At 46.7% G+C, this 16,171-nt stretch overlaps 1 protein-coding gene across 1 annotated transcript; it reads right to left on the bottom strand.

Moving 5' to 3' along the window:
- Window positions 1-1,739: 1,739 nt before the first annotated feature.
- Window positions 1,740-11,556, bottom strand: LOC127343213 (aspartic proteinase oryzasin-1). Its single transcript, XM_051369329.2, has 14 exons — window positions 11,211-11,556; window positions 10,568-10,935; window positions 10,391-10,451; window positions 8,941-9,035; window positions 8,738-8,850; window positions 8,379-8,547; window positions 8,251-8,290; window positions 8,083-8,147; window positions 7,389-7,502; window positions 7,232-7,296; window positions 3,336-3,483; window positions 3,130-3,249; window positions 2,285-2,373; window positions 1,740-2,058 (listed from the first exon to the last, which is right to left on the bottom strand). The coding sequence occupies exons 1-14, from the start codon at window positions 11,281-11,283 to the stop codon at window positions 1,974-1,976; spliced, it is 1,605 nt and encodes a 534-aa protein (XP_051225289.1). The 5' UTR covers window positions 11,284-11,556; the 3' UTR covers window positions 1,740-1,973.
- Window positions 11,557-16,171: the final 4,615 nt, after the last annotated feature.

The following is a 16,171-nucleotide window of genomic DNA, read 5'->3' on the forward strand; positions in this document are numbered from 1 at the left end:
GCTCTGTAGCGTTCCTGATATTATATGTAGATGACATATTATTGATTGGGAATGATATAGAACTATTAAGCAGTGTTAAAGGTTATTTGAATAAGTGTTTTTCAATGAAAGACCTTGGTGATGCAGCGTACATATTAGGCAACAAGATTTATAGGGATAGAACAAGACGCCTAATAGGGCTTTCAAAAAGTACATACCTGGATAAGATTCTAAAGAAGTTTAGAATGGATGAAAGCAAGAAAGGGTTCTTTCCTATGTTTGCCAGGTAAGGTCATGAGTAAAACTCAAGGTCCAGCTACGGCAGAAGAAAGAGAGAGGATGAACCAGATCCCCTATGCCTCGGCAGTAGGCTCTATCATGTATGCCATGCTGTGTACTAGACCGGATATCGCACATGCTATTAATTTGACCAGCAGATATCAAAGTGATACAGGAATGGAACACTGGACATCGGTCAAGAATATCTTGAAGTACCTGAAAAGGACTAAGGATATGTTTCTTTGTTATGGCGGTGACCAAGAGCTCGTTGTAACCATTTACACCGATGCAAGTTGGAACACTGATCCTGATAACTCTAAGTCTCAGTCTGGGTACGTGTTTATATTGAATGGTACTGCAGTAAGTTGGATGAGGTCCAAGCAGTGCACGGTGGCGAAGTCTTCAACTGAATCGGAATACATAGCGGCTTTGGAGCCTTCATCGGAAGCGGTATGTATGAAGAGGTTCATTGTTGAGCTTGGTGTGGTTCCTAGTGCATTGGACCCATTAGTCATCTATTGTGACAACATGGGTGCCATCGCTAATGCACAAGAACCAAGGTCACATAAGAAGCTGAAGCATATCAAACTGCGTTTTCATTCGATTCGCTAATTGTAGGAAATTGCCTACAATTAGGTTTTTGGATTGTTCGATAATTAGGCACAATTTCCATGATTAATTCCAGAATATTAAACATGACGACAATAACTACTAACATGTGAAACTCGAACATACTAGATGCAATGATCAACATGAACAGTAGCAGAGCAAACAGTACAACATCCATCACTAAACTGATCGAGATATGTCGCACGTACCGATCTGGTAGAGGTGGCGGTGAAGGTGTAGCAGACGATGTCGCAGCAGTAACGTTGTTGATGACAACGTTGTTGACGATGGGGACGTAAGGCGACCCGTGATGAACAACTTGAGCAGTCGCGCAGAGCGTTTCCCAAAAACCTAATTCGCCCTCTCCCGTACAGGATCGCAAGGACGAGCGGTTCCGGAGACCTGCTCTCCCGTTCGCCGATGCACGTCGGCGCGCGGGGTGGAGTAAGCTACGATGGCGGCGCAAGCAGAGAGAGGTGGCAAAACCCTAACTCATGTATTAGATGTGTTTCTACGGTAGCCGAGCAGGAGATTATATAGGCTCAGGAAACCCTAGGCAACGTGGGCCACGCCATGTCGCACGCACGTTTCGAGTCGGTTACAGATAGCCCACGGTCCGGGAGCGACTCGAAGTGAAGTGAAGTGAAGTGACATGTCGAGTCGAGACGAGCGGGCGAGGAGGAGGAGGAGCGCGTGTGAACCACTCCTATTCTTACTCACTTACTAGTGGTGGAACAACCCACCTTATAAGGTGGTCTAACTTCCTCCCAACTTTCCATGTGAGACTAAACTTTCCACCTCTTGCCACTCCCTAGTGAGCTGCCACCAGCTTGGCTCAAACTCACAAGGCTGCCACTATGTGGGCTTTGAGATTTATAGGAAAATCTGAAATCAAGTATGGACCAATATGTATGGGTCCAATATTTCAACAGTTTATGATGAAAGTCTGCCTGCATTGCATCAATGTCCAGGATAACAAACATGCTTAGTATGTTCGATCACACGCTCATTATTAAGCAACATGCCATATATGCATATTCATGCTTTGCCGATCGCCATCAAACCGACCTGAAGGACTGGTTTTCCGCGGCTCATCCAGCCACCACCTATGCTGCCTCGGCAAACCCAACCCTCATTTTTCCATAGTCAAAGACAGTGTGGTAGGCTCCCATAAATATATCGCCCAAGATCCTGCGACACCAAGTTCTCATTGTCAGAGAAAGGACAGCAAGTTCCTGAAGCATTTGCTTTCAGTATTTCAGAAGTTTTTTAGCACTCCTAGAAAATTCTGGAGATAAATCTTATACAAGAAGAAATCCCAAACACCTCTTAACAATTCCTAAGACTCTGAAACTGCCAAACAACTTTTTATTAACTCCAAGAAAGGCGTGAGAACATAAGACGTGTATAATTTTACCAGATAGGACCGCGGGGACGAGGAACGTCCATAGCTGAGAATCCACTGATGCACTGGGTAGCATCACCCTCACCGATCTTCAGTATGTACTGAACAACAGAAATCAGAAGTGAAACCAAATCAGTTTACTAGAAAGAAAACTGGAGCAACTCAATATACAAATCTGAATGTATGAGAACCATCAGCATAAACCAAATCAGTTTTCCAGATTTTGAGTTCTTTTTGGGAAAAGCTAGAAAATTTATCTGGATTATTTTTGCTGCCCAAAGTTGGGCTCTTTGGAGGATCCGAAATAAGTTCTCTATAGAAGGGGAGTTCCCAAACCAACCTACTGATTGTGTGTTTAAAACTGTCCTTTTACAGGAATGGCGACCGATTACAAGAAGTAAAGACCTGGAGCTAATGGACAGGGTGATCGGGATGATGAAGCAACTCTTCAACATGACTTACTCTCCTGCAACTCGTGCCGCGAACAGCTGAAGTGCTTTTGGTGTGTGTTGTAGCCTGGTTATCTTAAACTTGTGCGTGTCCTGTTGGTAACTTGCTAGCCCCTGTTCCTTTGTGGAGGGCTGTATTCGTGTGTGTAATCCTATGAACCTGTTTGTGGCTTTACTAATTAAAAGCGGGGCATTATATGCCTTTTATCTAAAAAAAAACTAATCTAGTGTAACTTTTAGCTCTTCTCCATGGATCTAAGGACTGAATCTTCAAAAGTTAGTGGGAAAAACATCTCGAAACTTATTAATAATAAAAATGACGTTTAATAAAATGCTAAAACTGATAGAAAATATGGATCCCGTTCACACATTACGAGAGGTAAAATAACTTTGGAAAAAAAACATTACTTGTTCTGGTTTTAGCACAAACTGTTTGCCTCCGATGGAGAAGGCGACGTCAGGCAAGGATTCAAGTTTTGTGCAGTCCACGGATGACTCTCCCATAGGGTTAGGAATATGGTCACATAGCTGCGAAGTTAAATAAGTTCGACAAAGTATGTTAAAATGTATAACAATGTGATTCTTGCATTGGTATTGCAATATAGGAAACATGCCTCACTGATGTACTGCAATATAGAATCCTGAGTGTTATTCTGAGCAATTTGGTTCATCGTCCATTGAACAGCCAGCTCACAAGCCTTGCACAAAAGAACACCTTCTGATGTCCCACCATCATCTTCTACGACACTTCGAATACCAGCGCTGCAATTACAATACAGTACATGAGGAAACAGTAACAATGTCAACCATCATGTCATAAGGAAAACAATGCGAATGGTCAAAGGGAGACAAAACCTACTTCATGCAATTCTGTTCTTCAACTATAAGATACTACTTCCTCTATACTGAATTACTTGTCACAAATTTATCCAGATACGCATGTATCTTAAACGCATTTCTAGTGTATATATATGTGAATCTAGAAAAATTTGAGACATCTCAGGACAGAGGACGCATATTTCTTCAATGCCAGCTACGGAAACTAACTCCGGGAAAAGAACGAATTTCGGTATGTTGCGAAATGTGGAAATTAATACTACTGCAGAAATGATCTCTTCTGATCAGTCTCAACTCAAAGAGATTCGGAATTTACTGGTCCCGTCCCCTCGCGTCGCCCCCTCCAGGCGACCGAGGGGCGAAAACCCTAGATCCCGCCGCCACCGTCCCCTCCCACCGTCTCCTCCCTCCCATCGCCCCCAGAGGCGGCCGCCGGACAAGTCCGTGCAGCGCCGGGGAAAGGGGCGGCGGGGAGCTCGCGCATCTCGCCTGGATGCGGGTAGCAGGAGGGACCTGCCCCGTCTTGGCCAGCGGCGGCGGCACCGCCGGAGCCCTCTTCTCTGCGCAGGCGCTGGCCCGTGATCTCCAGGCACCTCCTCCATGCTCCTGCGCTGCGACCGGTGGGGTGGGCGACGGCCGCCATGGCTGGCCACGTCCAGATCTGACCAGGCGGGGGCATGCGGTCAACCTGGCGCCCTCCTCCAGTGGTCGACGATCCGCTTTGGTGGTGCTACGGGGAACGGGCTTGGCTGCCGAGGCGGGGTCCTCGACAGCGTGTGCGACGCTGCCCATGGGTGGGTGGTGTTCGTGGGTGTCTTCCGACGGCCCGCTGCAGGTGTTGCGGGGGTGGCAGCGGCTGCACCCGTCTCTCGCCGTCATTCCGTCTTGCTTTTGGCGAGGCGTTGTGTGTTGATGTGGACATCGGAACATCTTCCACCGGATGATATGATCTGGGTTGGACTGGAGCGGCATACACAGGCCAAGGCTCGATCTAGAGGCGGGGGCTCTCTCGATCCGGCTGGTTGGTGTTGGTGATGAGTTTGACGCAGGTGTCTCAGGGTTTGGCCACCTCGTCTCCTTGGGCAGACAACCCTCGCTGATGTGTTGTCGGCGGGGCTGGCGCTGTTTCCTTCTCTGCGATCTCATGGCGGTGGCTGGCTTCCGAGAGAGGATGGGACGTCGGCGAAAGCCGTGCAAGGCATTGGCCATTGCTGGTGACGATGATGTTCTTGACGCCGTTTTCCTTCTTGGAGGCGACACCAAAATGTCCCTCTTTTCTCGTAGCCGGATCCTGCCACCGTGTACGTCTTGCACGCTTCTCCGATGGGGCTAGGCTGTCTTTTTTGTCTTTAGGCACACTCTTTTGCCTTCCTTGAGCTCATCGCCGCCGTCTTCGTCTCATCTTCATATACACGGTGGATTGCCCGGTTCGGTCGGCTACCTAGAAACCCAGGGGTGGTTGTCTTAGGTGGTGCCATGCCACGGGTGATGCCGGTGGTTTCTCTTATCGTTGTGGGCGCGATGTGTCGTTGGATGAGTGTCAAGGTCGTGCTTTTAGGGGTGGTGGCTGGGCTAGGGCGAAAGCTCGGCAAGGCTCCGGCCGTTGCGGGTGACGACGACGCCCTCGGGCGCCGTTCTCCTCCTTGGAGGCGTCTCCTTTTAGCCCTCCTCCTTCGGTTTCTCGAGGCAGGAAGGCTACTTCGTTTCTTCGGTCATAGGCGTGCTCTGATGCTGCAAGGGAGATTTGTTGGTTTTGGTCTGTTCCAACTCCGCGCCCTCCCAACAGATGTCTGGGCCTGCTCGACAAGCTCAAGCTCTCTAGCTAGTGTTTAGTCCTAGTTAGTGTAGCTTGTCTTTTTCATCTCTGTTGTTTTTGCTATGCGGTTGTTATAAACTGGTATCCCAGCAGTTCTTGTAAGTGTCAGTGTAACGGTGGCCGTTTGTGGCTTTATTAATTTAAAGCTGAAAAATCAGTCTCAACTAATTGGCTATCTGCCGCCCGAGCCCAGTGGTGCCATAGTTTGCCGCTGATGGGCGAACCAGCACCTATCAGTAGAGAAAGGTTGGCGGGAGCCTGATGGGGCCTCAGTAGTGTGAGGACCAGAAGGCCTTTGGTCGTCACAGTACCAATGGTCACTAGAAACTGATGGACACCAGTCTTCGACCATAAGGGCATGGCCAATGTTCTACCGTGGATAACTACTCCAGCTGCCCGCGTAGGTTCAGACAGTTGTACCCACCTCCTCGCAGTCTAACCTCTCCCCCCGCGTCGGCGGCACCGCGCCGCGGCGGGGCCCAGCCGTTGGAGCCCTCTCCTCGTCCTCCCTAGGGCGCCCACCTCCCCCGCCGCCGTCGCCGGAAGCGCTGCCGGGCAAAGTCCTGCGGCATGGTGGCGGCGGTGGCCGTTCCTCTCGCCCCCACGACCGGAGGGCACGGCGGCGGCGTCCGGCCAGGCTTCTCCTTCATGCGGCGGCGCAGGGAGGCGACGGCCATGGCGTTGATCTGCATGCGGCGGCCGGGCGATGGCTGTAAAGATCGGGTCCGATCTTGGTCCGTTTGGGCCGGGGCTGCATGTTGTGCCTCTGCCTCCTCGGCAGTGAGGCGTTTCGTGGGCATCTCTCACGTCATGAGGAAACCTGGGGCAACAGCCCCGGGCATGGTGGTGGTGGTCATCTTCTTCGTCGAAGGTGGTCAGCCAGGCTGGTAGTCCTGTGTGGGGGATCATGGGATCTCACACACGTCTCCGGCAATGGTGATCTAGTCCGGGGTGTCATGGCGGCCGGTGAAAACTGAGCCTCGACCTCGGTCTTGGCGGATGATGGTGGCGTCGGTCGACGTCGTTACCTTGACGAAGGCGTCATCTTTGCCCGTCTTGGCACTACACTCGGAGAGTTGGGGATGCGCGGCAGCCGGTGAAAACCGTGCTCTGACCTCGGTTGGCGGACGATGGCGACGTGTCACGCCGCTACCTTCTTGAAGGCATCGTCGTCGCAGTCTGCAGTCTCTCACTCGTGCTGCTCCGGGGGAAACCCTAGGTCCGGGTCTTACGGATGGAACGATGGCGGCGCGCCCTGCGTCGTTCTACCTCTTGGGGCATCATTTTTGGAGCAGCTGTTAGATGTTGGCGGATGTCGGTGGAGTGGTATTCATCTACCACATTGTTGGCGCTGAGCAGTGGCATGGTGCCGCAGGGTATCGACGACAGATGCAGGATGATGTATGCGTGCAGGATGGTGGAGCCGTCTGGCGTCATGTTGCCATCGACGGTAGGTCTTGCAAGGTTAATGCGTTGATCTCTCTTGAAGATGAAGTCGAGGAAGACGGCGGTAGCAACTTCTGTAGCGTGTGCGTTGGCGTGTGTTGAGAGTCTGCTCGACTGGATGTGCTTCTCATCTGCTATTGGGTAGTTTTGGGAAGGAATTTAGTTTTTTGGATGATGTGAGTTGGTGTATTGTCACCCTCTTCATCCCACTGTAGGTATAGTAAGGTTGCTTCGAGATTGATTCTTGTAAGGTTTTGTGAATAATCTAATAAAAAAAAGCCGTGTGCTCCTTTGGATGCAGAAGCTAAGACGATATTTTCTCCATTTCGAAAAAAAGTGCTAATTTAAATTTATTCTATGGTGTGTAAAGCATGCACAAGTTCAAAAGATACATGGGTAGTCAACTCTTACCTTACACCATCAGATCCACCAAGGGGGCATAAATCGACTAAGGCACATGTCTTTTTTGGCTCCGTCTGCATCATATGTAGACCCCCAAAAAAATAGATTTTACAAGCCTTACGTATGACTAATCAAACTAGAATGCAACTTTTGGAAATGTGCAAACCTGCTTTAGCAGCAAATCCAGGATCCGCCGCCCATACTGAGAAACAACGGTCTTGCATGCTTGGCTCACTATTCCAGGTGCACCAAGTTTATGATTTATCTCAGTAATTATCGCCTGTATACATTCCAATACCGAGTCACAAGACACACAAATATTAAACGAGAAAAATGAAAAATGCACCAACCAGATCCAAAACTATGAGCCGTGGGCCCGTGGACAAAGACATTACACATTCTATGCTTTAAAGCTTCAAAACGCATTATGCTTTAAATGGTCTATTAGGTTCCGTTTCGCTAATCTTCACAGTATGTAATGTATCTATTGGGTGTTCTTCTGAGGGCTGGTAATTGCAAAAGGTATTTCTTTATATATTTCAAGTTTTCTACGGTGCTTGCTCTTCAAGTGTAAATACCATAATTCAATCAAAAGAAACATATACAAACGATCAAAGGATTCAAAGCATACACGTTTACTTTTACCATGCACATTTTCTCTGCTAAAAGGTACACTTCCGTTTCAAAATGTAAGGCTTTTTAGAAAGTTAATTTAGCTTTCTTAAAAATCTTACATGTCTCATTTGTGTTACTGGGAAAGTTGATTGAGAGTTTTTATCTATAAATCAAGGTTACATGCATTAATTAAAGCTCTTTTCCTTGTTTATGGGCATAAACATGAATAGAGCTCACAGGCATACCGTGGGGCCAGTAAGCAACGAAGTTCCGGAGTCTACTATTGCTGCACAACCAGATTTACATAATCCTGATACAAACAGGAGTATAAGAAAAATGATTAAAACCATTTTGTACATATATACGAGCACATACTGGGTATGGATTTTCTTGACAAAATGACATGTTAGCACCTGTGGAGTTTCTTCCAATCAAGACATCGCCCATATCAAACTGCAGCAAGTGGGCCAAAACTTATGAGCACAAACTAATTACCGCTGCTTGAATTTTAAGATTACTCAACTAAACCGAAGAGTTTCACCTGCCAGTATCCCTTCTTAGTAACAGGGACATAGGTATGACTTCCCTTGTGATGATTAGGATCGACTCCTCCAAAAACTATTTCTCCTCCCTTCCCTTCACCAGCATGTCGGTTGAACCAGAATGAGAAAACAGGGCTACCAACCAGACCTTGGCTAACCATGTTATACCTATAATTTTGCTTGTGATGTTAAGGATAACAAATCTTGCTATATGCTTCACATTTGGTGATACAATATGCCAGTAAATTATAAGAACCCACACTAAAATGGTACACATAAATTAAAATAGTCATATCTAATGTTGATATTGCTACCAAATAGGAAAAACTGAGAAATTCAGTCAAACAACATTGCTCACCACACAGGTTCAGCACCGCCGGCCGAGATTTCTTTAAACCCAAGACCAAGAATACCGTCGAATTTTCCAAGCATGAAAGAAATACTTGGTTCCAAGGCAGCTTCAATAAAATCCTAATAGGGTAGCATAATAAAATTATATATATGGGATGTACATCATTAGATAGCCAAAATAAATATGCCCTTCTGATGCAGCGTATAAACCTGATTTTTCACAACTACACCACCAACTTGCACACTGTCTTGGCTAATATAGCCAACAATTGCACCAGTTCCGTAATGAATTGATACCCATTTTCCTGCCAAGATTCGAAATGAAAATTATAGTCACGAAAAACAGCAGTTACCTGGTTGCTACAGTTTAATCTAAAACATATGATTAATGCCTAGTTGAAGAAACTCCGTGGACAATGTATTAGTATAACATCATCTCATATTGCATACCTCACACTAGTAGGAAAAAAGGCTAACAGCAGCGTATCAAAAAACTCGTGGTTAGTGGCATGCAAGTGCCACACAGCTGGTATCTAATAAATGTTATCAACGCCGTATGTGTGCCACGCCATATGTAGGAGTTATTGACGTACAAACATTCACAATGCCACCAGTACCATAGTAGGCCCAAAAAAAGCGGACCAGGCCCAGCCCGTCGACCAAACCCTAGACGTACAACATGTCGCTGCTAGCGAGGTCCTACTGCTTCCACCAGTGGAGAGGGAAGGGATGAAGGAGCCGTTATTGCAGTCCCCTATCAGAAGCTTGTCTTGGATCTTGGTGCTATCATTGAAGTGTAGGAGTACTCCAGTGGCGTGCATTTCCATGGAGGCTGATTCGGATCTTGCGGGCCGGAGTGGTGGCCGGGCCAAAGGAGTTCATGGTGTTAGCAATAATCTTGCATAAGTTAGTGTTTGCGGTGTGATGTCATGGCAGTAGTGGTCCCAACCCAATTTTTCAGGGTGGGGCAGGCCTAAGTTAGGTTTGGTCTTTTGCATTTTTTTAATTCTTTTATATAGCTGATAGATGGGCTGGGAATTTTTTTAGGGTGGGGCCGCCCCACCCTTACACCCAGCTGGCTCCGATGCTGGTTATGGTGATGTCTGGGACGAGGGAGAGAGATGAACCAAGGGGAGAGATAGAGAAAGAGATGTGAGTGAGGGAAAAGAGAGAAGAGAGATGTGAGCCAGAGGAGAGAATTTTTCACGGCGGGGTGTAGATGGAAAAAAAAGGCAATGGCCCTAGGGCGTCGGAGTGGGCTTGCTCGCTAGGTTGTGATCATTCTTCGGTGGGCTTCAGGAAGACAGGTAATAGCGGCGTGCCAAATCACCAACGCCAGGGGAGGCAGGTAATAGCAATGTCGCACGCGGCCCGATAACAAGAGCAAATGATGTATTAGCAGTGTGCGACAATGTCTCACGCCACCGGTACTTTAGAAGTGTCCCAGTTTGAATCCAAAATACTAGTGGCATGCATGCTATTTTGCTAGTATGCCACCAATAACCTTTTTATTAGTGGTCTATCACTACTTACGATGCCGTTGATATTTTGGGCAAATACCAGCAACGTGGAACTTTAGTGGTGCATCACAAGTATTTTATTTTTGGCCCGTAAGCTATTTCCTAACCGTGCGTGGGCAATATGTGTTCGGATAACAAACCTTTCTTCTTGTACGTGCTCGACCGTCTGGCCCTGTAGCTCTTGTGCAAGTAGCATGCAATCTGCAGTAAAAGTTCCCAAAACGTACGCTCCATATTAGTGCTATGATAAACAACCAAACTGTATGAAACCTTGATGGCTTGAACAACAGCAGGCAACACAAGACGGGGGCACGCACCGAGAAGTAGCACTTGGAGGAGGGCACCCAGAGGTTGGAGCTGCCAGTGTCGAAGATGACGGTGAAGTTCTGCGACGGTGTTCCGATGCCGACCTCACCGTAGTACTGAGCGTTCAAGTAGTTCTTCAATATAACAATATCACTCTTTGGCTGCGGCTGTGGCTCCTTGTTAAAGACGAGACCGTGGCGCTGTGCGAGGAGGCTCTGAGCATCCTCTCCGGCGACGAGGCTGTTCTCGTGGACCAACGGTAGCTTCTTCAGCGGGATGCGGACCAGACCTTCCGAGGGCGTGCCAAGGATGAGCACGGCGGAGAGGATGAGTAGGTGCTGGAGCGCAACGCGGCCCGTTCCCATGGTTGCGCTGCGAGCTGCAAATTGTAGGAGAGAGATTACTCATGGCAATTTGTCTTTAGGAGAAATCAGATCTAATAAAATATTAATACTAGTGCTAACCTCAAGTCGATGAACCACATAACTAGACTGAAATCAAAAGAAAACATTGGCTCGCTATCAAATCAAAAACCGACCAAAACTGCTCTGCGGTTCAGAAAACAATCTAACAAGAGATGTGCTAGATCACAGTACATAGAAGATGGTAAGTTTTCCTAAATTATTCGACCCCGGCGAGAAAAAAAGAACTCACTCTCAACTGTGCTGAGGAAGGAAGGAGAAGACTGCCCTGCGAGCTTGTGGACAGTGCGGCGCCTTGGGTCCATTTATAAACTTCGGCCGGGTGGCTAGAACAGAGCTACATGATCATTTTCACCGTTGGCGGACTTCTGTGAGCCGTCAGATCAGGACGGGGTGATTCTATCCCAAGGTGGATTTTTCCCCTTTTGCTATAAGGTGGATTCACCCGTAAAATTTGTTGAAAGTCAATGTCTCCGTGCAAGTACTATGTGATCGATTGGAAAAGTGGATGCAGGAACATGCTAAACCACACTTGTGTCCACTCATGAAAAAGGTTGTGTAGTTTGTACCATTGCCTGAAGAAACAAAAATAGATTGCTTGTTAGTGGTGTATAACTAGTGTGCCACACGGTTCGTTAATCACGTATAGCATGGGAAGAAACGGAAGAGGACAACACTATAACAAGCCAGTTTCTGTTCTGATGGTTGCAAAAGTGCAAATGTCCAACAACAAACACCCTTTTGATGACAATCATCGGATCCTCGTGGATTCCCCAGGCCATCACAATTTACAACACGTCAGATGGAAAATCAGATAAATACTTGAGTCGATCACGCCTTCAGCTTCGTTTTTGGAGATCGGACAAATGATTCAGTTGATCACGTTTGTGGCCAGTATCGCGCCTTCAACCGTGTGCACTTTGATCACCCACTGCGTGCTGCTGCATGCAGGGCTGCACTGCACGTTGTCGTTCTAAGCAATCACATCAATCTACTGATTAGGCAGTGGATCAAATTTCCGTCATGCCCAAAAAATATGTCTTTCAACCGTCAAATGATAGAGAACTAGCAAGAAAAAATATGTTTCCAGTTTCGAAAAAGATGTCTTTCAACCGTCAAATGATAGAGAACTAGCAAGAAAAATATGTTTCCAGTTTCCTATAAATTTTCGGGCCATCTTTGGAAGATGGAAATACCTCCAAACATTAAGATTTTTGGTTGGTATTTATGTCGAGGGGTAATCTTAACCAAAGATAACATTGTTAAGTGCAATTGGCTTGCAAGCAGTCAGTGTGTTTCGTGATCACAATGAGACGATTAAACACTTGTTCTTGCAGTACCGCTTTGCTGGATCTATATGGTTATGCATCCAAATAGTTTATGATCTGTATTCTTCAACTAGTGTAGCCAATATTTTTGATAATTGTTTTTATGGTATTGATTGTAGGTTTAGAATGCTTATTAGGGTGGGAGTGCTTACCGTTTTATGGTCGCTACGGCTACGTAGAAATGACAAAGTGTTTAATGATAAGAATCGTTCTTTTTTGCAGGTTATATACAGATGTACCGCTATTCACCGTCTGTGGTCTTCACTGCAAAGAGTGGAGAATCGCGACCTCTTTACGGAGGTGTGTACATGGTTGGAGGCTACACAGAGGGATACTTTTTCCCTACATATGTGACAGCATAATCTACGAACTGAGCCACCACTTTCTTCATAGGGGATCTAAATTTCTCATGTTTGATATGTAATTTGCTTTTATTGCTTTTACTTTTGTGATACTTGAGACTCTGGAACGGCTGTGTGCATCTTGGTTATGCAGAGATCGGGTGTAATTGCTTGACTTTAAGTAATAAATAGCCCATTATCGGAAAAAATGTAACTCTCAGATTAAATCAGGTGTGATATCCTCCAAATTTTTTTTGATCCAACTAGGTGAAAAATGACCGTTGGCCTCAGAGAGCTCTCGCGGAGCCAAGGGCGATTCGAAGCAGGCGACGTGCCTCTCCGACTCCATACCCCTCTCGCCGGTCTCCATGCTGCCTGTGGGAGGCGGTGGCTTTAGCCCGCGCTTCTGGCGCTCCAACGAGGAGGATGAGGCTACCGTTGAGGACTGGCCCTCTACTTGCGATGGAAAGGAGTAGCACGAGAGATGTAGGTTATGTTCTCGCCATCGCGGCGGGAGGGCCACGTCCGCCCTTGCCTAGGGCTTCGACTGCGGCACCTGTCTGGTGGACCTCGGCCCACAGGTAGGGAGGTGGGCCCAAAGATGGACCATTCGTACCTTGATCATGGGCACATGCCCTGTTCGTCGTTACGCCCTGTGTGTCCTAGGACAATCCCCATCCTTTGGGCCTCCCCAATCAGGCCTTCTCCAGACCCAGGCCTATCAAGCCCACAAGTTGCACAGGTGTAGGTGGATGTGGGCTCCAAAGCGAACCCTAGACATGACTTCCTCCATCGCCGCCACTCATGCCTCTCTCAGATCTGAGATAGATATGATTTCCACTACACTCCTGCACTACTCTCCCCATAAATTGATCGTGGTCGTCGCGCGGGAGGGAAGCATCCACTAGTACATAATGGCCTACTGCTTGCATGTGCAATTTAAATACCAGTCGCGGGCTCTCACCCGTGAGCGGTAACTCGCAAGTGGTAAGCTCCTACTAGTAGGCTAGGTACCTGTCTCATAGTAGAGTAGTAGCAGTGTGTGGTCCCACCCGCTGCCAGTCTTTGTAACATTGGTCGGGTGTATGCCCGCACGCTGCAAGTGCGTAGACTACTGGTCGCGTGCCCCACCAGCCCGCTACCATTACCTGGGCAACCTTCCAGTTTTCAGTAGGCCGTGGCAATTTAGACAGGAATATACATGATTAATTATATTCAGTATAGACAGGAATATACATAGGTCTTAGTGGAGTACTGAAAAAATAGTACATCAGGTCATCACAATAATACACAAGTCTCAATGTACGTAGTATACATGCATATGCATGCAGAGATCATGATCTACACTAGAATCACATAGCATGGAGACTACGTACGACGGTCTTCTTGCGGTTCTTCTTCTTCTCTTCCCCTACCAGGTAGTTCATGTATATATCTAGCCTACTCATACGCTTTGTCCTTGTATCCTTTGTAGTTGTTGCCCTTGAACCCGTTCACTTACTTCAGATAGTCATGCCACTCGTCGTAGACTCATAGAACCCTACCTTGATATAAAACATACCACTTATTCGGCATCTATACCCAAGACAGTTGTGCATAAGCCAAGCCATGCATAAGGCAAACCATAGATAATACGCAACATAATATTAGGCAAAAAAAATGTTCGCAATAAAAAGCAACATAATTCAGCATGCAAGATTCGTAATGCAAAATCATCACAAGTTTAGGAATAAATAATACACCACAAGTTCATAGTGTAGCAATAAAGTTTAAACCACCAATTCATAGTCTAAAACTAGATCTATAGGGAAGTTTACGAATGATGTTCACACCTCGCGAGTTCATCGTCACTCTTTACTAGACCGGTTTCGCCTTGACCGGTTTCGCCAGAGCGAAAGAATGCCATCTATCGTGTTGAATTCCCTGGTGTCACCCTGCTGTTCTAAGCGATTAGCTATGTCCTGTCATTTTTTATTGTCGGCGTGTGATGGCTCCTGACAAGGTATTAACTTGTCAATGCCTACGGGTTGTAGACTAGGGTTTAGTTGGAAGTAGAGGGCAAGTAGATCTCGAAGGTTTCAGCCGAAAAGTACTCGACGATTATGAAAAACTAGGGTTTGAGAGACAATGATTCGATGCTTTCTTTGTCCCTCGACTCCCCCTTATATAGGAGGCGGAGCCGAGGGATTCGTATTGTACAAGTTACAGAGTCCGGGAGGGTTTCTAACTCATCCCGCAAGATTACAAATAATGCTTCCTATTACAACTCTAGCTTTCCTTAATAATATCTTGGGCTTCCGAATCTTCTTATTCTTCGGGTAGTGGGCCTTCAGTAAACCCCGGGTACTATCTTTGGCAGGCCCATTGGGGATGCCTATGTCAGTAGCCCGAGATTTTGCTTGAATCGTAGAGTAAGAGAAAATCTCCACTGTTTATTTTTACTCGACAACTCAAAACTTTTCTATATTTCTTCACATAAATTTCTATATTGTACAGGGATAATGGTAGTTGGGGCTAGTTCATCTGATGGATCAGGCACTAGTTAACTGCTCTAGTGGCAATCCGCAAAAACCTACTTCAAGATCACGTCCCTAGACATGATCTCGGGATACTGGTGTAAACTTCGACAGGTGCCGCTTAACGTCTTATCATTCTGTCGAGTCCCAGTCATATTTATTGGGTACCTAACGCGTCCGTTAGGATTTTTCTTCGTATCTGTTGATACAGATAAAAGTAGCAAACCGACGTCAAAGACGGCGCCACGCCTCACAGAACGGATCTGGGGTCTTACCTTCGCAAAGTTTTGCGGCATTCAGAAATTGATCGCAACTTTGGCGTTCTGAGAATATATTGTCGAGTGCTTATTCGGCTGTTGGAATGACACATTTAATTGAGTCAAAGATGACTTATATTGCTCTCCCGATGGGAGTATATGTAGAGTTATTTATAACTCGAAATATACTCTTTTGCTCTTCTATCTTTCTTCTTTTCATTCTTTCTTTCTTTCTTTTTTTATAATTTCATCGGGAACGCGAACAGCGTTCCCGATGGGAGTAGCCCCCGAGGCTACAGCCAAGGACTTGTGCTTGGGTGTAGGCTCCACGCCTTATGCTGCTATATTTTTTTTTTCTCCCGAAGTTTTATAATTTCTCGGTGCGCGAACAGCGCTCCCGATGGGAGTAGCCCCCGAGGCTATGAGCAAATATTTGTATTTGATCACAGGCTCTCGCCATTTCTATTTTGTCTTTCTTGATCTTTTCATTTTTTCAAAGTAGCCCCCGAGCATTTGATCAAAAACTTATATTTGATCAAAGGCTCATCAATAATTTCCATATCGCATTTTTATGAAGCTGTTGAGGCGAATTTTTCCTTCTGCCAAGGTGACGTTATTACTAACGATAGCCACGATTGTGAGTCCGAAAATCGTGAGAAGTTTTTCTCCCGCTGCCTTGCTGGCCCAAATTATCCATTATCTTGACACGTCGTGCAGGTGGGGGACACACGTCATCCGCTTTTCCTGGCGC

The sequence above is a fragment of the Lolium perenne genome, chromosome 3, assembly GCF_019359855.2.
Source record: "Lolium perenne isolate Kyuss_39 chromosome 3, Kyuss_2.0, whole genome shotgun sequence".
NCBI classification, from domain to species: Eukaryota; Viridiplantae; Streptophyta; class Magnoliopsida; order Poales; family Poaceae; genus Lolium; species Lolium perenne.